A 25798-nucleotide genomic window follows, 5' to 3' on the forward strand; every position below is an offset into this window, starting at 1 on the left:
AGGGCCGTTTTGTTACGTTGGTGATAAGTTTTAACCTCCGAAACCGTACAGAGTGCGTCCCTGTCGCTTCAGAGCGTAGACGACATCCATGGCCGTGACGGTTTTGCGTTTGGCGTGTTCAGTGTAGGTGACGGAATCACGCATATTTTCTAGGAAACACCTTCAGCACATCTCGGGTTTCCTCGAAGATCAGACCGGAGACGCTTGACACAACCACGTCGAGCCAGACGACGGATGGCAGGCTTGGGAACACCCTGGATGTTTTCACGCAGAACCTTCCGATGACGCTTGGCGCCTCCTTTTCCATGTCAGATGTGCACTATTTACAGGTGTGGTGCACGGAAACTAGTCGACTCTTTCATTCTCATCGCGTTCTTAATACAGCAACAGACGTTACGTCACGTCTGTTGCTTCATTCGAAACCGACTGAACGAAAGGGGGGAGAGGTAGCTCATCGATTCTTCCGGTTCGCCTCCTAGCATCGTGCTATAAGGTACCAGGCGATAACCAGGGTAGTTGATCGATAGCTCGATGACGTCATTTCGTTGGCGTGTTGGGAAATTCTCATAGCAGGCGTTGACGATGGGACGTTGTCGAAGTGTTGAATAGCAACTATCGTGGTAACTCACCGATTACCTGTCGATCTGCCAAATTTGGAAAGACGTCTTCATTGAATTGTCTCATATAATAATATTCCGCCCACTATATCACAAGAAATTGTGAGTAGCTGAGTGGAATGGAGATAAGTTAAGCATTGGGTACAGGACCAAGTCTCCCCTGGGTGGTGCCAAAAGATGAGCGCAATAGAATCATCAAGTTGCCATAAGGCACGGAATGAGACTATTGCATGGCTGGGTAGTCAAAGTCTTCCATTCGTTAGTCATTTCAGGTGGATTAGAACAGGTTTAGGTTTAGGGTGGGCGTTGGCCAGATTTGGATTTTTCAGATGTAATCCTGGATAGGATTCTGTCATTGAACGTCGCGTGAAAGTGGAACTTAATGAAGGCCTAAGTACTTTTTCGTAGTTTTTAGTTTTCGGATTAGAAAGATCGTTGGTTACAGTGGCCTGCTTACTGAGCAGAAAAACGCGGTCCCAGGTCCTTATATATCAAAGAGATTTATGGTAAAATCGCTTGTGTATCGTGTATTTTGCGAAACTCGTTGTTGTCGTTGGTTCCGGGTTTGAATGGATACACAAATTTGAGCAACGGTATTATGTGATATGAGGGGCTCGGTGGCCTTAGAGCAACCGTTTTTGCTTACTGAGCAGAACATCATGAGTCTAATCTCAGGCCCATCCACATTCAAGATTCGTCAATCGTTTTATTTGTTAATATGACTACATGGTAATAACAGCAACTCGGTGATTAAAAAGGTGCTCGTCTGCCTAGTGGCAAACGGTTTTGCTTACTGAGCAGAAGACCGTGGGTTTAGTCCCAAGCTCCTTCGCGTTATATGATCGTTAGGACATCAATTCAGCTTATCGTTTACCAAAACGAACCCTGCTGCAAACCCAACCCTCTTATCCAACATCCCAGTGATTCCTCGTGGAAGTGCAGAGGTGTTCTCGTCTTCCATCAAAGCGAGTGTCATGTCAACACAATCCTTCCCATTCCTTTCTTGACCTGTGTTCGGGCGCGGCCGGCGCTGGTATTGCCTAATTTAAGATCACCACTTTTTACACATTGAGGATGATTACTAGTCCCAAGCATCGTCTGTTGGTTCTCTGTGTAATTACAGCTGACATGGCAATAACAGAGTAGCAACCGTGGGCGGTCAATCAAGCTCAAGCTCGAAACCGACTGAACGAAAGAGTCGACTTGTTTGCATCCTCCTCACCTATAGAAACCGCATAGCTTTCCGATTGTCATTTCGTGAATTCAACAATCAGCATTACTAGGTCAGTGCTTGAACTAACATGCTGGCACATGGTATTTCCAGAATTAGTAATGGGAAAGTAACGAAAAACCGCACGGGGTCATTTTACCCCAGGGGTGCATTATGGGCTGTTCTTACCTACCGATGGTCAGCCCCTATCTGCTGTTGCTGATGCTTGCTAATAGCGTATTTGTTTATTATCCAATTCTAACCTGGATTGGGTATCAAGTTAGGGTCTGCTTGTTTTCTAGCAAACGTCAGTTTGATCGTTTGTTTTGGCACGTGTCGACTTTCGCACTGACAAAAAGTTTGGGTTTGCACTGGGTTGGAACTGGTTCCAACCTGGAAATAAACAAATTCGCTATTGCTCTGTAACCCAAAACTGCCAAAGAATGCTACTCACACACTCAACAAATTTATCTCATTTCTAATGGATGAAAACCATGTGAATTTCACATAGCTAAAAATCCCACCACAAAATCACATGAATATTATGAGGCCGATGAAATTCATATGAAAAATCATATAAAATTAACGTGATCGCATAAATGTTATGTGAAATTCAGATGAATTCCATTAATTTTGTTTATGGATGAAAATCATTTGCGTTTCCAATGGAAGCTACATGAAAACTATTTTCGGTGCGAGAGGCACTCACTCTCCGCTCGTGAAATAAGCCCATTTCCATCACTGAACTTGAATAGCTTAAGGGGGTATTCCCAATCTTTTGCCTTTTTTCGGCCTGTTTTTCAATTAATTTTTTTCAAGGAAAATGAATAGTAATGCGCCTAACTCTTTGGGATTTTTGTTTATTGAACATTAAAGTTTACAAATAAATTTTTTTCGACATAAAAAAAGACATTATTGACGTCACAAAATGGCGGCAAACAGACCCCTGTTCACCGCAAACGCCTGGACGGGCGAAGACTTTTCTCTGGAACGGCTTCATCTGAAACAGATTTCGTGATGAAATTAATAATCTGCATAAGATTCTCTGGAGCTTCTCCCGTTGGCAGCAAAAAATCTTTCAAATTAACAAAATGGCGGCCATATGAAAAAACAGGCGATTTTTAGCCCGCTTTTTTGCAGCTTTAAGGTGCTTCAAACAATGTTAAATGTTAATATTTTTGGCTGAAAGTGGGAGAAGCTCCAAAGAATTTAATAAGGAACAAAATGCGCAAAGATTCAAGTCAATATCTCTTATAGTTTCTGAGAAAAATCTTCGCCCGATAAAAAAAATGTGGTTTCGAGAAAAACGCGTTTAAAGTTTTGACTTTAGTTAAAACCATTTTGGGGGTTCTTACCATTAGTCAGCTATGCCTGGACACCGAATTCGCTGATCGGAAAACGGCTTGGAGGGATGAAAGTATATAGTCTAAAGTACAAAAAAAACGTGAAAAAAAAATTTGATTTTTTGAAAAAAAAAAGATCGGGAATACCCCCTTAAGAAGCACGCTAAGCCGGACAGCTTTCATGATGATCTTGAAACGTCATAAGAGTTCACAAGACCCTAAAAATGACCCAATAAAGTTCAAATTTACACTTTCCTAATTGACTTTAAAATGCAATGTCTAAAATGGCTTGAAAACGCCAAAATAGCCCAGAAATAAAATTATATAACAGTCCTGAAAGCGCCAAGAATAACTCAGTGACTTCTACTCAGTTGTAAAATAAATTTCTTAAAACTGCAGGTACTCAGCGCTGAGTTCTTGCAGTTTAATGAGTAGAAGTGAGTGTAGAGTTATTCTTAGTGGTCGTGTATTAATCGCAAAATGACATTGTAATTCTCGAATGATTATAAGGCGCTAATTTTTTTCAAAAGAGTTCGTTTCCGTTAAGAGATTTGATTCAGTCTAAGAAAATTTAAATGCTTCTGATTAAGTTGTCTGAATTTAGAGAAACGCTGATCTACTGAGAGGTACACGCAAAACAAATCTCTCTTACATCCAATGTAAGGTTGGATTTATTATATCCTCTGCCTGTGTTTCATACAACACATGTAATGGTAGTTCATTGCAAGGGACTGCAGAATGGAATCGATTTTTTCCAGAGTGCATATTTTTGTATAAAACCTTCACGAGATGATTTTCTAGACGCAATGCATTTGGCGAATCAACTGTTGTTCGAAAATTAGGCAAACATAAAAATTGCAAAATTACTCAAAAAACCTTCCGGTGACCACATTACAGAATCTAATCATGTCGTGAAACACTACAACAACTGCATACTTTTCATGCAAATCTGCAATAGAATCTTACATTTCCCAGTTGGGTGTACCGTTAGTAGCGGATGGAGTTTTAGCCGGTATTATTTTCCTTGATTTTCACTACCGGGCAGATGGGAATTGGGAAAACGAAATACCGACTAAATTCCATCCGCAAACAACGGTACCTCTCTGTGCGTTCTAAGTAACAGTTTTGGTTTTATCAGGCTTTTGTGGATCTCGCTCTTGTAAAACCTCGATAAAACTTGCAGTTGGGGAATTTATCATATTCAAATTTAGCTGTTTCAATCACACCCGGAAAACTATGTTAGGCAACGGGGAAATATCGAGGAAAACCGGGAAAAATCTAAATAACGCCTGAGATGAATTTGTAGGGAGAAGTATAGTATTTCTAGGCAAAATACACAATATATTTTTCTTAGTTATTTTGCGTAAAATGTCAAAATGTTTTAAAGACTTAATTGACAAAAAAAAATTCTTCGTAAATATTGCTGACTTTTTGTTTATTTAAAAAAAAGCTTAGGAACTTCAAAATTAACAACAACTGTTGTTATTTTTGTCTTATTTAGACCTTTTAAATCGTTTTCTGTGTGTGTATTCCCTCTAACCCCCACTGGCCGGCAGTGTTATTGTGGAAGAAACTCTCTCTACAATGTCGCATTTACGGTCATTGTAGACAGCTTTAGTCCGGGAGTTAGACGGTGATAGCTCTATTGCAGATCCAGCAACCTATTTCAGAATGTCTGGAGAGTCACGCCCATTCCGAGGTTACTTTAGATCGTCCTTGGTTGGTTCAAACATGATTCCGCTTTTTCCGGGTTTTTCTTGTTTTCCGAGGGAGATAAATCTGCACTAATTTCCGTTCCTGGTTCGATGTTGGCTCCTTCCTCGCTGGTCGGTTTCATGTCCACCATCTGTCACTGAATTGCCATGGTGATCTGGAACGAGGCTCACGCCCAAAGTCGCTGGTCCACCGAGCGCTCCGTGTGCGAAAAGAGAATGAAAGAAATACGGATGGGATCAGTTTCAAGAAGTGACAGTTTCATCATATTCCCCAACTAACCATACTCAAGCAAAGTAAGAATATACAAGCTATATTGCGACTATATGATTACTTGGGTACTACCAACTAAGAAACATTTAAATTGACCGTTAAATTCGATTTAGATGAACGTTTTAAGAGTGTTATGTCTGCTTGTCTGTGATCATACCTCGATCACCTCGCAACTTCGAGTATTCTGCAATTACTCTCTCATACTCGAAATGTGCCACGACCACATTGAGACAACGACGCTCTATACGCTCTCTGACCGAAGCTCAGGGAGGTCCCTGAAACTAAATAATGTTTAACTTCTACGAAGCTCCCCAAACTTAAATAAAGTTCCCTGTGTTTCTCGCAATTGTTCTGATGCTATGAAGTTTCCATAATTTTTACTAAGTTGCCTTAATTTCTACGTTGTTCCCTGAATTTCTCGTGAGCCCTTGAAGTTCTATGAATTTTCCTGAGGTTATAGAAAAATCCCTGAACTATTGGTCAACTTTTAGAGCCGAAAGACGTCTTATTAAGCTGTCGGTTAAATATCGATGTAATTTCTCGACATTGTTTTTATCTAGTCTAGAACATTAAGAAAAGTAGTCGACATAAAGGACATTGATAAAAACCGTTGTTTGTGGTAGTTAAAAAGTATTCTCGAAGCTTGACAAAATACCGGTGTTTAAAAAAAAAACACCCAACATTCTGGGGGAGGAGACTAGATTATCATGGAGGGGGCCTAGGCACTAACTACGATAATGATTGCACGGTTGTGGTTAGTGGTTAACATCCATATCTCATCCCCGGATAATTCACGAATGACTTAAAATGTGTTAAAGTGACTATACCTTTTAAAGAATCTATGACAAAAGATTCACAGACAAAAGGTCGATAGACAAAAATTTGATAGACCAAAGATCGGTAGACAAAAGGTCGATAGGCAAAAGGTCGATGGACAAAAGGTCGATAGACAAAAGGTCAATAGACAAAAGATCGATAGACATTAGGTCGATAGACAAAAAGAGACCCTTTAAATCGTTTTCTGTGCAAAAATTACAAAAACCATTGCACAAAAAAGAGTTTATAAATTTGACTAAAAGTCAATTTTTATAAATTTTTAAGTGTACAAGGTTTTCAATACTTCAAAAGTTTGCATTTTTCATAAGTTCTTAAAAAAAAATCTGAAATAGTGACCAAGCACAATGACACTTTTTTTTACTAAACATTACTAAACAAAATTTTCCGTTTATATTTTTCCTAGGACATTTTCATTTTACCCGAAAAATTTGTCGCAGACGTCATTTCGATTAAAGAGGCGTTTTCGTCCTACGATTTATTAAAAAATGTCAAATACGCCATTGTTGAAAAAATGCAAGATTCAAAATAGTCGAATTTTAGTACAAATATGAATGATTGCCCATAACAAACAATTATGCAAAGTTTTATGCAAATCGGAGAATGTCATTTGTTTTTGCAATTTGGGATGAAAGTTAAAAAAAAAATGCGTATTTTCAATATTTTTAAACTTATTTTTGAAAGCTTATCAAAATGTTACCTTTTCTGAAATAAGAAAAAAATACGCTTTAAAGTTGACGAAAATCGTAGGACATTAGTTATTAGTAATATTTTAGACCTCCTGGATAGGACATCATTAAGAACGTTTAGCTTGCTTGATTGACTGAATTGGTTGGATTGGATGATTTGTGGATCCCGAGTAGGTCGAATCGTAAAATTAAGAAAACAATCAATCATTTTGACATTTTCCATCAGATGTCCTGTTGTTGTTTTCGGTGACATCTATCGGAAACTACACATAATTTGTTTTCCATTAATTGTTCACAGAGGACAGTGCAGTGCAAAACATGTCTGGTGCCTCTATATATCAAGCTGAATATTGCATTAGGTCCTAAGTAACATTGACAGATTCTCTTCGTCGACTTTCTCTTTGCATCCCCACGACCATGTAAAGACATTCCCAGGTATTTTCAGCACACAGATCGGTAAAAGAAGCTTTTATCTAGCATCTGATACGACAAGCACAACAAAAAACGGCTATGTGCTCAAGTTATTAACGACAGAGAAAGTCGATGAAGAGAATCGATCAATGTTACTTAGGACCTAATGCAATGTTCAGCTTGATATGCATTTAGATTGACATCCGAGGTTCCTCCCTTTTTAAACATTCTGCGCACAAAATAAATCACCCCTCACAGAATTTCCCGCCAATTTTTATGCATGGGGCAGGGCAGAAAGTATCTTTTGTGCAGAATATGAAAAAAGGAGGGACTTCAAATGTTAAACTAAATGCATATATAGATGTACCAGACATGTTTTGTAGTGACAGGTACTCTATTTTGTAATCTGTGAAAGGGAAATCACAAATCGAGTGCCATCAAAATACATGGCATGTTGAGAGATTGAGCTCGTGAGAGAGAATTTTCTCTCTCAAATTTGATTTTTTTGGCTCTCTGGGGACTGGTAGTAAGGCAGGTAAAACTGTATGGGGATAAATCATTTTTATTTAATTGTAGCTTGTTTAACAATAATTTCCGAGAAAATGAAACTGAACGACAGAGTCCCTGACTAATTTATTTAGGTTGTCGTTCACTTTTTTTTATCTGAATATGCACCGAAAACGAATTATTCTCACTTCTCTCAATTTCTAAATGGGGATTTTTATCACTTACTACCAGCGGAACAGCGCCATCTCTGTGGAATGTGGCCGGACGATATGATTCATTGAAGACAATTTCATTTTTTTCGCTGCTCTTAAGAAATTCTCACGAGGTATTTCCAAACCAATTCTGACTAGCATTCCAAGGGGATTCTTGAAAGAGTTCCAAGGGAATTCCGAGAATAATTCCTTTTACATAGCCGTGTTAAGAACAATCATCCAAGGAACTTCTAGGCGAAGTAGCCTTTGTAGCCTCCAAGTCTGAAGCCCAGTGCAAGTATTAGGAACAGCTTCGCTACCCTATATGTGTGGGCTCACAACAGTCGCAAAGTAGCCACTCATAAATGCACTCTTTTCTTCCAATCCTTGTCCTCTACAAATCATATCGCAGCGAACAAACACCGATTAAGTTCCGCTCTAAAGTCTAGCCATACTGATCGGGGTAGGGTGTCGTTAATTGCAAACCAATACTGTGCTACCGGGCACGTAGCGTGCACAGTGACTGCCTGATATGTGTTATCGCCAGTCTCTCTGGGATTTGTTTGGTGGATATGGGGATGTTCAAATTCATTGGGCATTACAGGCAGCCTAATCAAAAAGTCTCACGAGCACGCTTCATGGCGCCAAATGGACCCATAGATAGTCCCCTGTGGGTCAGCTTTGAAAGTAGTAGTTACCATCGTACACACGTAGGCTTAATTGCTGTGGTCTGCGTAAATAGGCTATCTGTCTAGTTGTTGTTAAGTATTTTTAATGAATTAGTGACGGTCGATCGCTGCGTTGAGTGCTGGGATTTGTGTTGTCTTGGTGTAAGTCTGGTGAACTCTCGCTGTGGTGTGACAATGGGGAGCTTTTCCTACCAACTGGAAGTGGTGCCACTTAGTTTGTTACTTAGCGTCGTGGCATACGTGTCGTTTTCGATTTCGTCTCAGATTGAACCTGTTGCGCATATTTATACCCCGTCACTCATACCGTCGCGTGTTTCGTCGTTCCGCAAATATATTGTTTTCGTTGTTGTTTTTCGTGTTTGAAAGTGGAAAAGAAAATCAAGTCGTTGGGTCACCGGTAGAAAAGTGATGAGTTTTGGTCCGCAGCCAAGATTTGCCACCGGACTGTTGATGTAAATCTTCTCCTTTTGAACTGTATGCACCCGTGAGCATGTACGTCGCATTCGCTTATCGTTACACCTGGAATCGCGAGATTGTCTTCAACTCACAAAAGCTGGTTAAGAGACGAGCAAAAATTGCTGCCTGAGAGCTGTGGGAGTATTTTCTTCGAGGAGGATATCTACGCAGCCGGACACCGTTTCCACGGAAAAGAAGGAAAGTCGCAAGGGAGGAGAAACCACGTGGGAAAATCTAACAAAAAAAAAAGAAGTTTTTGTAAACAAATCTTGCCGGGGAAACAGAGAGAGATTTAGTAATCACCAATTTTGTTTTGGAAAACCTCCAGAAGAAAGGATCTGAAGAAGCGAAGCGAAGTGAAGTAATATCTGTGATCTGAAATTGCTGTGTTTAGTATTTTTATCGCACCACAAAAATCCATTGTTCAAAGAAAAAAAAAAGTTTCGAATAGTTGTAATACGCACAAAAAGGATTAATCGTTTTGGATATACTCTCTCTATGCAATATACGTAATAGCATTTTTTTTTAACTCTAATGAACTCTATTCCCCCTTCGTATCGATAAGGACTTTTTCCATATAATTGAAACCTATAAAAAATATTAAAAAACACTTAGTGAATGTCAGACAACACTAGAAGCCTGATTGTAAACCAATAGAATTGTAGTCAAATTATCGCGCCATATTTACAAATCCCTTAGTTGTAATCGCAATACTAGCTGTAATATCATCGTTCTTTGGAACGTGCCAGAATTATTCGAATACACTGACAAACAATCAGAGTACACACGTAAGGTCAATACAAGTCGTTTTCCAAGCCGTCGTCGTCGTCGTCGTCGCCGTGTGTCGGTGAGACTTGCCTTATAAATAATTGAAACAAAAAACAAGCACACTACGCAGCACCAGCGGTAACAGTAACAACAGAAAATACTCCCAGCTCAGCAGCAATAAAAGTCACGATCCAGCAGTACCGCAGGGGCAAAATGAATGACTACGGTTAGTATCTTTTGATGCGTTCTAGGGTTGCTGGGGGGCCTGTAATTTGGGTATGTAGTAGTAGTAGCAGTAGTTCGCAGCAGTTGGCAGCATTCCCTCCTTTTTATGGTTGGCTTGGATATAGGTTGAATGCTGAAGGCGACGACGGTCCAGGTGGACACTGAGAGAAGTGGGAATTTGAAATTCAAATAACATTGATATGCGTCGTTGCGGAAAAATATTTGCGGGAAATACTCCATCCGATGACGAATAGGGATAGTTGAATCGACTTGTAGGGGGTGGATATTTAAGGGAAAGCTTACCGCCCCAAGACAAAACCTTGATTTTTCTAAAAATATTGGAAAGGGATATCGAAAATAATAATAATAATAATAATAAAAAAACAGTTTTTACGAAAATTTTCGTGTAAAAACATTTTTGTATAAGTCATCATGATAAACAATTGAATTCAGAAAAACCACAAAAATCGACCTTTCTATTTTGTTTCGACTCCAACTTGTTTGATCAATTCTGGCGTCTAAGTGGAATACCTGTATAAAGAAAGAGAGAGAGAGAAGGATTAGTAATTTCCATTTAATTCCACTACCTTATTTGCATATCCTTGACAGATACGCGTATTTCTTTTCAGACTTCTTCAGTGTCTTGTACTAATGCTTGACTTTGATTGCTTTGAAATTAGAAGCATTATCCAAGTAACAATTATGGTTTTATGACGGCTCTGGATACCATAATTTAGACTTGTAGCATGCTTTAAAACCTCGATAAAACTTGCAATGTTACTTGGGTAGGCAGTTCAGATCAGAGTAGAGTTTCCATTCCCCGGCCTTTTTGGTATACTCGGGAATACAGAACCAGAAACAGCTGATTACTCTACCCGGGAATTTCCGGGAGTCGGGACCAGATAGGTTTATCATAATCTTTCACTTTCTGTTCCATGAAGGATTCTGGTTTCTCCTGAAATTGTCTTCAGACTACCCTCTCCCGAAAGTTTCTCCTATTTTTTTTCCGGAAACTTCTTCCAACTTCAAGTAGAAGTCCTTCTGGTTTTTCCAGGAAAGTTTATCAGACTTCTTTCGAATGATTGATTGTCGGCAGTTTCTTTCTCCTAGAGTTTCTTTTGCCCAATTGCACTGGAAGCATTCCCCAGAATTCATTTTGACAAATTCTGACTTCCTTTCGTGAGATCCTTCCTAAAAGTTCACTTCGAAATAATTCAGGAGGTTTCGTCTTCTTCAGGAGCTTTTTCAACTGCAATTGGAAGTTTTTGTCGACTTCGATGATTCCCTGGCATTTTCATTCGATTTCCCTTCTTCTGACTTCCCCTGGAATTGTCTTCCAAATTACTCCAGAAGTGTTTCTGGCTACTTTCGACTGTTCTCGACGACATCTCTCGGAAGTTTTTTTTTCTCCACATTCTCCGGAAGATTTTAGATTAAGCTCTTCCAGAAAAAGCTTCTGCCTTCCGCTAGAATTATCTCTTGTCTTCTGTCAGAAGTTTATCAGTTTTCCTCCTGATGTTATTCCTTCTGAAACTTTCCTGATGTTATTGCCTTCTGAAACTTTCTTCATACTTTAAAAGTTACATCCCAATAGTTATCGGTGTTTCTCAGATTTCCTCTGGAAGTTTCTTCCTTTTTCCCCTAAATGTATCATTGAACTTTCCGTAGAAGCTGCTTCCAACATTTCTCGGAACTTCCTCCCGACTTTCTTCGGAACAAATGTCCCAGAAATAGTTCACCGAGTGGTGTAATACAAAGAATAGCTATTTCCCGGGAAACTAAATCATTTTTATGTATATATTTATGGTATTTCCAAGGAGCGCGAAGCGAAGAAAACGTCGCTGCACAGATTCAATTCGCTCGGTCCCATTATTCCAGTTCGGGCTCCAGACTGCAGAGCAGTATTCCAACGTAGATCGTACGAGAGAGCAATAGAGCGATTTCAAGCAGTAAATGCCTGTGAAGTTCTTAGTAATCTTGGAAGACAAAGCCAAGAGTTCTGGACGCTTTGTCGACGGAGTTGTAGTCCTTCTGGTTTCGCCCGGAAAGTTTATCAGACTTCTTTCGAATGATTGATTGTCGGTAGTTTCTTTCCCCTAGATTTTCTTTTGCCCAATAGCCCTGGAAGCATTCCCCAGAATTCATTATGACAAATTCTGACTTCCTTTCGTGAGATCCTTCCGGCTTGTCCTAAAAGTTCACTTCGAAATAATTCAGGATTTTTAGTCTTCTCCAGGAGCTTTTTCAACTGCCATTGGAAGTTTTTGTCGACTTCGATGATTCCCTGGAATTGTCTTCCGAATTCCTCCAGAAGTGTTTCTGGTCTTTTTTGAAAGTTTCTTCCGACTGTTCCCGACGACATCTCTCGGAAGTTTTTTTTCCTCCACATTCTCCGGAAGTTTTAGATTTAGCTCTTCCAGAAAAAGCTTCTGCCTTCCGCTAGAATTATCTCTTGTCTTGTATCGGAAGCAGTGGTGGCACGAGTCCTGGAGTTTAACATTTTTTCCTAAACATTTGATACTTTTTGCGATAACCATTGTGACGACACACAAAAACAAACTGGCAAGCGGCAAAAATGTCATGACATTTCTAAACTGTTTTCTGCCAGCGGTAGAACATTTTCGCACAAAGAAGCAGACAAGACCGGCGGCGCGCGCGACATAAATTTATGTCTTGTAGAATTTTGCTGATTTCTGGCTAATTACTGCATTTATTTGATGTTTATTGCATGGAATTAAAAGATAAGAATGAAGACTGACCACTCATAAGCATTGATGTTAAAATTATGCGTAAATAAGGGAGTTGGTAATTTACTGTCACACGCAAGCCTGCAGCTAAAATTTCATTACAATAGACTGTTTGGAAAAATCAGGCTGCGAGATTTTATTTATTCTCTATCTCCGCTGTTCGCTTGGAATGTAGTTATAAACGGCCGCCCGTGTGCTGGCTGTTTTGTTTCGCTCTGGACGATGGTTTTTCAAAAAATGAACTGTTGCCACCTCTGATCGGAAGCTTATCAGTTGTCCTCCTGATGTTATTCCGCCTTCTGAAACATTCTTCATACTTACATCCCAATAGTAATCGGATTACCTCTGAAAGTTTCTTCCTTTTTCCCCTAAATGTATCATTAAACTTTCCGTAGAAGCTGCTTACCACATTTCCCGGAACTCCCTCCCGACTTTCGCCGGAACATAGCAAATTTCCCAGAAATAGTTTACTGAGTGGTGTAATACCAAAAATAGCTATTTCCCGGGAATCTAAAACAAATTCCCGGGAATCGGGAGACGTGAATTTTGTAAAAAATCCTCGGAAATGGCTTTAGTAGGCACCGATACAAGCCCCCGGGGAAGTGCCCAATTCCTTACAAGAACCAAAACCCGTCGTGCGACATATCAAATTTCATGATTTTACTAAACTCGTTCGGTAATGGCCTTATTGAGAGTCCACGATCATATTGGGTCTCCCGGGCATGTTCCAGTGCCCCCAGAAACGTTCAGATGCCCCCGGGGAAGTGGCCAATTGCCGACAAGAACCAAAACCCGTTGTACGACATATCAAACTTCATGGTTTTTAAAACCTCGACCGACAATGGCCTTATAGAGAGACAACGGTCACATTGGCCATCCCGGAAATGGTCCGGTACCCTCGAGGAAGTTGTCTACTCTCAACTAGAATTAAAACTCGTGGTGCGACATATCAAACTTCATGATTTTGCGAAACTCGACCGGCAATGAGCTTATTGACAGTCCACGGTCACACTAGCCCTCCCGGCTATTATCGGCATGTTTTGCACGACGGGTTTTGGTTCTTGTCGAGAATTGCTCACTTCCCCGGGAGTAACGGATCTTTTCTAGGATGCCCAATGTGATCATGGACCATCGGTATATTTTATTCACCGTGTGTATAATTATTTTAGAACAGTAAAACCGAATGCCGACGCAAAGTCACCTAATCGAAAATCGGAATAACTCCGGATCCATGACGGATTCAAAAACTTGGATAGAATTCCGACAAATTGCATTTTGTTGTCTAATCTAATCTAATCTAACACCAACACAACCAGTTCTTGAAAGCATCCTGGAAAATGATATATATATATATACCTACATCATTTTTCTTGCCTCTTTGATATGTGTTTCACATCGAAAATGCGTCACACATATCAAAACGGCCAGGCGTACTGTGCAGCATTTAAGGGGCAAGATGATTCAGAAAACATCGGGCCTGTTTTAATCGATGATTTAAACACGATGCTTCAGAATCCGATCAATGGATAAAACGTGGACATCTCGTACCGTACGTTCCGATTTTGGTAATTATATGATTGGTTGGTCGTTGGGAGCATCAAAGCTAGAAAGGTTAAGTTATGCTCCATTTTCTTCTGACGGTTGGGGCATGAGCACTAACTGAAGCCTTTTATGATGTATGGCTATAGCTCCATTACTCGCTTTCTGAAAAGAGAAGAGGGAAAGGAAAAGGATAAGGACAAAGGGAAAGGAAAACGAAAAGGGAAAGGAAAAGGATAAGGACAAAGGGAAAAGGATTATGTGAAATCTATGAACATAAACAATATTTTTGATTTGAAATATATAATATAGAAATGCATAACGGCGCGGTTGTCACTACCCGAGTCTTGTCACTATTATCAAGTCATAAACAGTAACAAGGACTAAAATGTGATCTTTTGATTACTGAAAAATCGTGATAACCTAGTTTGAAGTTGTCACGACTAGGGTTCGGTGGTAGATCTTATACCAGTAACGCACCAAAAAAGGTGATCTCCCAATGTTACTGGTATGAAAAGATAAAAACTTACAAAATGGAACGAACTCACCAAGTTTAGCCAATTGAACCTGAAGGCTGCCTGACATGTGTTGATGTAGAAGTCCAAATTGTAGACGAAGCTTGACGAAGATCAACATAAACTAGTCCGGTTTATGGTAGTTGCGCGAAATGTCTTCCTTCACATCCCGTAACCCTATTAGTTTTTTTATATCCAGAAATTCGAATAAGTTTAAGTCTCAGAATCGGTTTAAAAGCTAAAAAAATTGTTGCGTTCCGTTTGCAACGGAGTAAGTCGTAGATTGCATACTGGCAACTGTCATGTATCTACTTTAACGTTCTTATTCTAATTTCTTAAGGAAAATTATTTGGGAGTGAATAGCTTTCCATTCGGAACTCAGCATGAAAATAGCCATTGCCGGCCCCATCTTCTACGTTACTGGGAAAGCAAGGATATTGTTGGTGTACCATGTACCTAACGAAAGGCCAGCGACTCACCGAAGCCCCCATATATGCTACGGAGTTTGGTCAAGATTCGCTTAAACAGGCGATGCGACCTTAGGAATTGTTTTATTTTGGAGGAGCTTCGGTGTAAACCCACGATCTTCTACTCAGTATGCAAAAGCGGGAGCCACCAAGCTAGCCGAGCTCCTCAATTTAAACCCTGGGACATAATTTGGTAAAGTTTTTATGAATATTAATAGAATTATAATGCAAACAAATAAAATAAAAAGGAAGGATCTCACCCGAATGATCTGTAATTAGCCCGCCTCTTCGTAATTCTTAAGATCAATTGTTCTCGCAAATGGATCTCCATCTCCTTGATCCTGATAATAACAAAATCAATGTCCCTTGCTCTGGCCTCGGAAATAAGTGCGTCGGAATAAACGCACCGTCATTGCAGCATTGTCGATAAACCTCCAGATGTTGACTCACGATCCCCGTTCCGATCAGTTCTAACTCTTCCACTCTCAGATTCAAACGCATTCCAATACGCAAAAAAACACATGTTCGCAAGAAACTTCACAATTTGTTAAACACGGGAGCAAAATTCAAAAACGTCACTTCCTTAGCGCGACCTACTTCGATCTTCCGACAAGTTGCAACTTGTTGTGCAGAATTGCTGAGCTAATTGAATTTTGAAATCGGTTCAAATTTAGACGTTAGGCTCGCAAAAGAAATGCGATTAAATATTCAAGAAGTCGGAGATTTGATATTTTCAATGAACCCAGATTCTTGTTTAATAGGGGAAAGATCTACTTCGGCCTAATCGCTAATTCCCGGCCTATCGAGCACAAACCATCAAATATATCTATGATTTCGGCGTGAACGTGTCAAACAAACGTTTGGTACGATGCTTCTATTCAATAGCTGTAGGACGAATGGCTGAAAAATGCAAAATAAGATCTCGAAAACAAAAGGCGCACTTGAAGTGTACAAAAGGCGCACGAGAATTCACTTTTCTTTCCGTTCGATAGGCCAAAGAGAATCCCAATGGCGTTTCAATGGCTAATAGGTCTAAGAAAACCCGTAGGCCAAGGTGAGCCGCCAGAAGCAGTTTTGCATTTTCAACTTATCAGAACTGAAAGGTGAATAAATTTGGATGCCATCTGTAAAAATAACATTCCGTTCGTTGCTACTTGGAAAAAAATCCGTTCCCGAAAACGGGAAAGGACCGTGAACTAAAAATCACGGCCAGCTATCCAGAGCAAAATTCTCTCAAATATACACCGTGAACTATGGTTCACGGCTGTGGTTCACGAATATGGGAACTCTTTTTTCCCCGTGTTAACTACGCTAGATTAAGAAAGACTAAGTGCGATTATGCTTAATGGGCCGGGAATGGGGTAGTTAACCCTATGGTGCTTGCAAAAGTTTTACAGCTTATGGACTTTAATGAATGAATTTTATGAGAATTTCCAAGGAACTTCAATAGATATGGGAATTCAGAGGAAAATTTCAAGGGAAGAATTGCTAGAAGAACCTTAAGTGATATTTGGGGATTCCTTTCATGTTGGTTTTGTTGAACTCCGGATTCCAGGTGAAATATAAGGAGAATTCCAAGATAGTTCTGAGTAGAATCTCAAAAGAATCCTGAATTGGATTCAAAGTAAATTTCCAACAGAATTCTGAGGTGGATTCCAAGGTAACTCCAAAGAGTTCTGGCTAAAATTGCTGTAAGTAAGGAGTAATTTTGCAGAGAATTCTAAGGGATTTGTAAGGAGAACTCTAACGTTCTTGCGAGTAGAATTTCAAGAGAAGGAAGAGAAGGAGGATCCAAAGTAAATTCTGAAAAGAATTCAATGACAATAATGACAATTTCAATGGAATTTTCAGGAAAGTATCAAGGAAATTTCAAATGAAGTTTTCAGGTAAATTTTATAAGGGATACTCCAAAAGAATTCTGCGTGGAATTTAAAGGAGATTCCAAAGATATTTCTTTGTGAATGTTAGGAGAATAAAGGGTGTTACGATCAAAATTTGGTCAAACAAGAATTTGTGTATTATTAAAAAAATAAAATTATTTTCAATTTTCAAATAGTATAAAATAAAGAAAAAATATTCAGCTAAGCTTTCGGTTGACAGAATCCGAAATGCCGGGCACCTCCTGCCATCAGATTCTGTACAGCCACATCGTCCACTTTGGGAAGGTCCATTAATTATGTCACGCAAATTTGGCCCATTTTCAAAACCCCTATATTTTTTTGTATGGACCTTTTTTTTGTAGGGCTCGTCACAATTTCCAAAACCCTCCCTCCCTCCTAAAAGTGTGACATAATTAATGGACGATCCCTTTGTTCGTCGCAGAACGCCATTTTGGCTTAAACTGCTTCTCGCTTCCAACAGTTGTTTGGGTCTTCTTTAGGTTCCGCTTGACGAGGCCCCAATATTTTTCGATTGGGCCGAGCTCTGGCATGTTGGGAGGGTTCTTGTGCGTTGTTGGCGGCATACCATTCCATGCGCTTTTTTCCGTAATGGCAGGATGCCAAATCCAGCCAAAACAGCACGGAACAATCGTATTGCTTCATGAAAGGCAGCAGATGTTTTTCCAGACACTCGTTCGCGTAAATTTCCTGGTTGACGGTCCCGGTTGCAATGAAAATGTCGCTGTTAAAGCCACAGGTACAGCTAGCCGGCCAAACCAGATATTTCTTAGCGAACTTCGACAGTTGCATATGCTTGAAAATGTCTTCCACCTTTCCCCTTCCATTACAGACAGTTGGCTCGTTTTTTAGCTCAATGCACGATTGTAGACGCGACATCTCGGGGTTGGGGTTCCACCTTAAACCACTGGTCACTCTTTTTGTCGTCGCTGCGGCTTCCGGATTTCCCCCCTAACCAGGCATCCTGGCTGCCTACAAACGTTCACCGGACACTTTTATTACGTTGGTGACAGTTGATTTGGCCACTTTCCTCAGATAACCTGAATCCCTGATCGCCAGTCATTAGGAGTAGCCAATGTGGTTGAGTACCCACATAATCACCGCCATTGAAGTTGTAAATGTCGCTTGTCAAGTTTTGGTACCGCTCAAGATCTGGCTACTTCCCCGGGAAACCCGGATCCTGGACCGCCACCTGGAGTAGCCAATAGAAGTTTGATATGTTGAAACCTTCGTTTTAAAATCCGGAACTGCGCAAAATTTCGGGACATCCGCTACTGTTCCAAAAACTAGGACAATTTTATGATCTGCATCCAATTCGGTTAAGATTTCCCAGAGTGACAGCAAAATGAACGTTCAGATTTTCAGTACAACGTAGGTAAATACGTAGGTGACTGACAAATCTACGTTTGAGTGATGGTTCAAGGATGGTGATAATTTTCTGCTTATTGTGACTGTATTTGAGAGCGGGAGAATATGAATTGGTTTGTGAATTTTGTTTTCGTCCATTCATATATGCTTCTTCGAGATTTTTTTCTTATTCCATTTGATAATCAATTTCGATTAAATGGAAACGTCATTCAAGTGAACCTCGATACATATACGTACGAAGAAGTCGCATTCCGAGGAAGATGTCACTGGCAGATGGTGTGCGCGACACTGCGGTTAAGAAACGACGAGGTTCATGTCTTTGAAATCCAATAACTCAGATCATGCGGGGATGCTTTATTCTTCATTGGTCGACCGTCGCGCGGGGAGTGATTGGAGGAGCGTGACAACCCTTTTTGCAAGCAATAATAAACATCACAAACAGGTGTATTGAATGTCAGAAAAACACGATTGGGATTTCCCAAAACTGTTTCTTATTTGCTATCTCGTCGTTTGACGAAGAATGTCGACGGGAAGTAAACGACAGCAGTATGATGATTGTTGTTATGAGAGAGTTGTAAGAGTGATGGTTAAATATGGCAGAAGGGGTTCACCGTGGAAAGCGCATCTGGTACGCTAAGCACGCTTTGGCAAAACGTGACATGTTGCTTCTTCTTCGTGGTATTCAAGTCAAACGACAAATGCAGCAATATCAGTTGAATAAGCTTACAGTTTTAATCAGTTAAAATCTCGTCAGCGTTTATGGATGCCAATTTCAATATTATACCATAGCCACCTGGATGGTGAATCTATGGTATGGTAAAGCAAACAGTTCAATTTGAATTCAAATGCTGTAAAATTTCACATTCTACACTCTTGTATTGCTACACGTCAGTGTACAGAGAGGTTCAACCGTGTGACCCAATCGAACTCTCCAGGCACCTTGTCAGATGGGAAGCGATAATTTCGACGTCAACCGTGCAATCGAACAATGAAGTCGTCTAGCGGTGCATTTGAAAGTCTAATCTATGCGCTCCTTGCAGCGAAGCTAAATGATCTAATCTACGTATTCGCCAACGGCAAATCTTAGCGGTCGATTCGTTGATAGACTAATTGAACGGCTACTGATGATTAGTTATTTGAAAATATCATAAGTGGACCGCTTAGCGAACCTCCACTGTCTATGACCCGACTAGAATGCTACGTTTAACGTGCATGTTTTTATCTATGAGCGGAACTTAGCAAAACGCATTGTTCTATTTGCGAATTGATTATATAAACGGTAATAGAAAAACTCGATCGATAAGCCATTCCGTACATCAGTGTCGGTCAAGTCAGCGAAAACCGGTTCGATCATATCATATTTTCTGAAAGCGTATCAAGGGTAAGACATCCAGTCATACACCGAAGGTATTTTTCAATATTCCACTAACAACAATGGGGATCTACTTCTTGGGCAACAGTTTCACTCGTTAGAGTCTAGCCAAGCAGTTGGCAGCTGTTGCAATAAGTCGTGTATTCATAATCAACAAACAAGACAACGGAAAGCACAAACACGCCTGACCCGTTCTCATTTTGGCTATTGCAGCAAAACGACTGTACCCCTTATCAGTTCCAGTGGACGTCCGATTGAAGATGAACGACATGGCCATTGGCCATACACTATTGGGAAGGTTTGCACTGTTGGCTCTGATGAAGATAGGCAAGCAGGTTCAAAGTTTTTCATTCTGATCACTGCCTGTACACATTTTTTTATTGAGGAGCCGGTTGCGATTGATGTTGCAAAATTTCACTGATTAGCTGCTTCGGAGCATCCTGATAAATAAGTGTAGGACAGTTGCCGCGCTAGTGTGTGTCTGTCTTTTCCTTTTTCCGAGACGATAAGCTTGCATTGGGACAAACCAATTGAGTACTGTATTGGGAGTGGTGATAACCTAGGGATGGTCTCTATGTTATTAATTTGGTAAAATGTTCTGATGTGGAAAAAACCCAATTGTCTTTAGTATTTAATAAGGTATACCGGGGCAAGTTGAAACGGTTTCCTTCTAAGTTGAACTCTCTGGATATACAATAGGGTGTTTCAAAATATCGATTTAGCTCCACCAAGCACAATCGATTTCAAATCAGGTCCTGATAATTCTCCCAAAATTTGAACTCATTTCGATACGAACGCATACTGCACTGGCCGTTTGAAGTTTATATGGGAATTACTATGGAAAACGTGAACTTTATGTTTTTTATCGTTTTAGCTATTCGCTTTAATGATTTAAGTAAAAGTTTGCTCCCTGTACTAATGTGAAATTTTTCCAGCTACAATTTCGCGGAAGACCGCATTTTAATTGAATGTCAGAATAATTAGTGATTAATTGATTACGAAGATGATGTTCTCCTGACATGCACAGGTTTCTAAGGCCAGAATCTTGTTCAGAATGTTATGAATTTCTATCCGAGGCAGGCATGGAAAATCATTTGCATTCATTTCGTGCATTCATTTTTCATTCATTTGCCTCTAACTTTTTTCTTCAACATCATTCCGCAAAATGATGTATAAAGCTTTTGTAGGTTTTGTTATTAGCTTTTATTAACACATCAAATCCGTATCTTTTATGCATGACGAACCAGAGCGAACAGAAGCCACTACTGTTTTTCAATGAATGTATTTTATTGTTATGTCCACTTTAATTCATGATGCATAAGAGATACAGTTTTGAGTTATGAGCAAAAGTTGTAGCTAATAATAAAACCTACAAAGGCACTATACATCATTTTGTGGAATGCTGTTGATGAAAAAAGTTAGAGGCAAATGAATGTAAATGAATGTATGAAATGAATGCAAATGATTTTCCATGCCTGATCCGAGGTTTTGAATTTCTGTGTACGAAATCTTGAAAAACTATCACTTTTGAATTTACTAAATCGGAACTCATTTCTGTATATTTTTTGAAAATTTGTCAAGGATTTACCTAGGAGCATTCCAAAAAGTCTTCGGAATTTCTTTTACTTGTAGGATTTCCCTCTAGGGGCATCCCACTCTAAACTTTGTATTTCTCAAGATGTACTTACAAAGTTCTAACTGATATCTTAGGTACCCAAAGGGCATTCAACTCTGCACTTCTCAATCTGTACCGAGAACTTTATCACATTATGCTGGTGAGCTTTTTTGCTAGCAGCTGGCCCAATTTAGGAGACCCTTAGCATGACCGATGGTTAAATTTTGGTCTCGATGTTAGTAGGTACATAGGGTGAGGAGGGGCATAGTGAGCATCCCGCAGTTTGGGCCTGGATCTCTAGCTGCATGAAACAAATCAACTGGTAGTAGGTTCAATATCATTATGATATTGATCCTACCACCAACCAATTTGTTCCGAACGGCCGGAAGTTCAAGCTGGTGCACGGGATGCTCACTATGCCCCACCTGTTCACTATGCCCCTCTTACCCCTACGAATTACAAAAATAAAAAAAAAAACAGCTCGCATGGAACGGTGCAGTAACAATAAGATCTTTAGACTTTTTGGGCGCATGCAGTGATAGCGAGAGCGGGAGGCATCTGTCAATTTTACTGTAGCAATAAGTAACCTACGTGGCGCTAGTGAGCAAGCATTTCTAACGTATTTTAATTTGAAAATTTACACAACATTTTCGACAAAATTTGTTCAAATTTGTTGACCGTCTGTCTGTGGTTTGCTTGTTGATGTTGACCTCCAAAAATATAAATAAATCAAGTAGATGACCCATCTTCCACCGTGACCTTTCTTGTCCCATATTAACCTATAGTATGGTACTTAAATTTGTCAGTTTATGAACCGTAAACAGTTTTACTGTTGCTGCTTCAAAAACATTATACCAATTTAGTGGGATTTCCCAACGATTAATATATTCAAGAAACGTTCCACTAGATAGCTAAGTGGTGCATGTCAATACCACATCGAACCGAAACTCCATTTTCATATTTAATCAACAGTTCAATGCATCGGACGGATGTATCAAACTTGTTTACGATCCGGACAGTCATCAGAGATTTACATTACATATTACTTTGGTGTCGGACGGGCGCTATTGATTAGAGACCGAAAAATAATCTAGCGCATTGGCGTCGACGACGCTCTAGACTTTGTTGTTGTGCGTGAGCAGGCAACGTTCCAAGGTTCAACCCCGCTGCTAACCGCCCCATCACCACCCGCCGGCGTCTCTTTCATTGTGAGTGGTGATGACCTACTTTTTGTCAGCTTCAGAGAGCCTTACGAATATTGTGTGTTTTTTTTTAAATGTATATGTGTGTGTGCTGATAATGCACAAATTTCAATCCATGCGTGGTGTTTCTTTGAATTTGGTTTCCTTATGCTGGTGAGCAAAACAAGTCGTGGGTAGACCGGAATAGACGTTTCCTTATAGGGACATTTTCTCCATATCTTTATGACGGCACTCCTGAGTTCCTAAGGGGTTGTTCATAAACTACGTAGACACTTTCACTTTAGTTGAAATTGAGCGAAGAGCCATTAATGGGACAGTTAACTAGTGCTGTCGCATTAATGGCCCTTCGGTCAATTTCAACTCAATTCAATTTTCACACTGCCGTGCTCTAGAGGAACTATCAACCTATCCTCTTCAGAACTTTCTCTAGCTAATCAATTATAGCATTTCCAACCAACTCTGACTTCCGTATGAAGTAATATAAAAACACTATGAAACATTTTTTTTCTTTAAGTTAAAATAAAAAAAGTTTTTAAGACCCAAATATCTCAAGGTATCCTCGATTTTTTATAAAAATGCAATCCATTGGAATATTCAAAACCGTGGACCCAAAAATCATTGAAAAAGAACTGTTGGTAAAAAATTTCAACTCAAAAAAAATCACTTAAAGTTCTTGCTCTGCGATTGTTGTAAATTTTTGGGTGTTCATGATTTAAACATTTGAAAAGTTTGCATTCTTCATGAGCTTTAAAAATAATAATAATTCGGACAAGAAAATTTAGGTTTCGATCATTTTTTTTAAATTTTTACTAGAAATTATTAAAACCATTTGTTGAATATTTTTCCAAGAAAATATAATTTTTCTCTACAACTACAACTACAGACATCATTTTAATAAGAAGTGTCGTCTCCCTGTTCCATTTTTTGAAAAATTCAAAGACGCCATTTTGAAAATTTTACAAGATCCAAAATAGCCGAATTTTAGCAAAAATATAATAAAAATAAATATGCACAATTTCTTGCAAATCGAAGAAGATCGAGTTTTTTTTCCGATTCGTCAATGGAACTGTTCTTTTCTAAGTTTGAGACTTCATATATTTGCAAAGCTTGAAATCTTACTTAGCACCTGAGTCATGGGATTTTTGTATTGTCACCAGGTCGAATTCTATTGAGTTAGACCGAATTGTACCATCTTAACCTAGTTGAGATCGAAGTAAAAAAACAATGTTTAAGAAATCTTTAACTTGATACTTGATATATTTAATACAATCACTCCACATTTGAGGATCACCTCCTCAACTTGACTTACTTACTGGCCTGACAGATTCATAATTATTATTAGCTGATCCATAATTTTGGGATGACTGTAAAACGGGTGTGTAATGGATGAAAACATCGTAAAGATCAACGATTTATTTTTAAATATATCAAGCAAGCCGTTTTGTTGAATTATACTTTCAGCTTTGAAAAATTAGTCCAGTAGTTTCGCTATTGAAGGTAATTCACCCGCAAATTTGCACTTGGTCATGTTAAAACCGTCCAATACTTTCGTTTTATACTGAATATTATGAACCGGGATTTTTTTCAGATTTAAATCTGGAAAAACCGGGGATGTCATCCGGGTGCGTTCGGTGCACTTGTTTATAGTAATCTTTTTTGTTCATAAATTTATTTGATAATGCTCATTCGAATTAACTTTACAGAGTCGAGGATTCTTGTTAACTTTACAACACATCGTAAAACTATAGTTAAAAGGAATAACACAATAAACACTTTATTTTCCGCTATTCAATAAGCCTCCTCCATCAGAACGGAATCCGCTTCCAGTGGTTTCATTGCATGGCAGTATCTCCAACAGGGGGCAGAGGGCTTCCATTGCAGTAATGGACGCAAAACGTGGTCATCACCATGCTTGACATGCACAGTTGTACACACCAATTGCTCATTTGTTAATAACTTTTCACTCAGTTTTTGAAAGTAAGTTTTCTTTAAAGTAATTGATGGATTAGGATCATAGTTTACTGTAAACATGCAAAGAGCAGGTACATCTTATCATTTGAACCAACACCAATGAATTTTTACACTTTAAGCCCGAGATGTGTAGCGAGCATTTCTCACTTCATTTTTACAACCCAAAAATAAATACAGTTTATTACTAGAATTAATATCTGCTTTTTTTTACATATCTATAAAAAGCTTAAACCCTATTCTATCGACTGCTTCAAATAGAACTTGCTTGGGAAATACTCCCAAAATGAAAAAAAAAAAAAATCCAAGTTTCACAACACTGCTTCACGTATAATAGTGAAGACGCTCAAAAGTAAAAGTACACCGCTCCGGCTGCAGTATCGATGATACCGACCTGGAATTATCCTTAGTTCGGCCATAAAGTCTGCACTCGCGAACATCTCTAGAAAAAACGCGACGAAAAAACATAGACGAACAATTTGACAACCGGAAAATTTTCACGTCCGTGTAGAAGCAGGGCACACTTCCGTAAACACTTCGAAACTTTAAGCAACCGGTGAACACTCGTGTTTATTTCAGTTACCGTGTGGACGTAATTTGTGATGAGCCCCGGTCCCTTTCAAATTGTATTATTATTTATGTACGCTCCATATATTTGAAATGACGTTTAACATTCAGCTAGTGATGGCCGATTTTCATTCGAATTATCGATTAATCGATTAACGAACCGAAAAGTAAAATATTTGCAATCGGTTATATCATGCCGATAAAAGCATTAACTTCTCCAGAGGATCATCACCGATCGTTTCAAACGTGTGCTACATTCTCATTGGTGGAAAAATGGCAGCACAGCGAACAAAAAAATCGATTAGTTGTTAATCGAGTAATTAAAAAATGGGACACCTCTGATTTTGGTGTGAACGCAAAATTTCATCTCTACCGAGGGGGTAGCAAAACCACAAAATTACCTTGAATACGGGGGTATTCATTGGATGAAAGGGACCGTGAAAGAGGACACTAAAATAGAAAGTTTTTCTTCCGACAGTTTCATCTTAGTATTCATCTTTGCTTTAAGTGCACAAATGGCAGCTGCTACGATACGTACCACAATTAAACTATTACTCCACGTGTGCTGTACTGCAAAATGGGGCAATAATTTAAAAGATGTGTGTAATTGAAAA

At 39.3% G+C, this 25798-nt stretch overlaps 1 protein-coding gene across 3 annotated transcripts in view; it reads left to right on the forward strand.

Moving 5' to 3' along the window:
* Positions 1-25798, forward strand: part of crc (bZIP transcription factor crc) — a 195512-nt gene that overhangs the window by 18126 nt on the left and 151588 nt on the right. The window contains exon 1 of one of the 3 annotated variants that reach the window (XM_065219775.1): positions 9742-9927. The exons of the other annotated variants lie outside the window; for them this stretch is intronic. Coding sequence (XP_065075847.1) covers positions 9915-9927 — 13 coding nt within the window. The 5' untranslated portion in view covers positions 9742-9914. Of the gene's footprint in view, positions 1-9741; positions 9928-25798 lie in introns of those variants that run through there. 3 annotated transcript variants of the gene reach the window in all.

This window comes from Ochlerotatus camptorhynchus, unplaced genomic scaffold (assembly GCF_037179485.1).
Source record: "Ochlerotatus camptorhynchus isolate MF236.1 unplaced genomic scaffold, CSIRO-AGI_Acam_v1.1 ptg000111l, whole genome shotgun sequence".
Lineage (NCBI taxonomy): Eukaryota > Metazoa > Arthropoda > Insecta > Diptera > Culicidae > Ochlerotatus > Ochlerotatus camptorhynchus.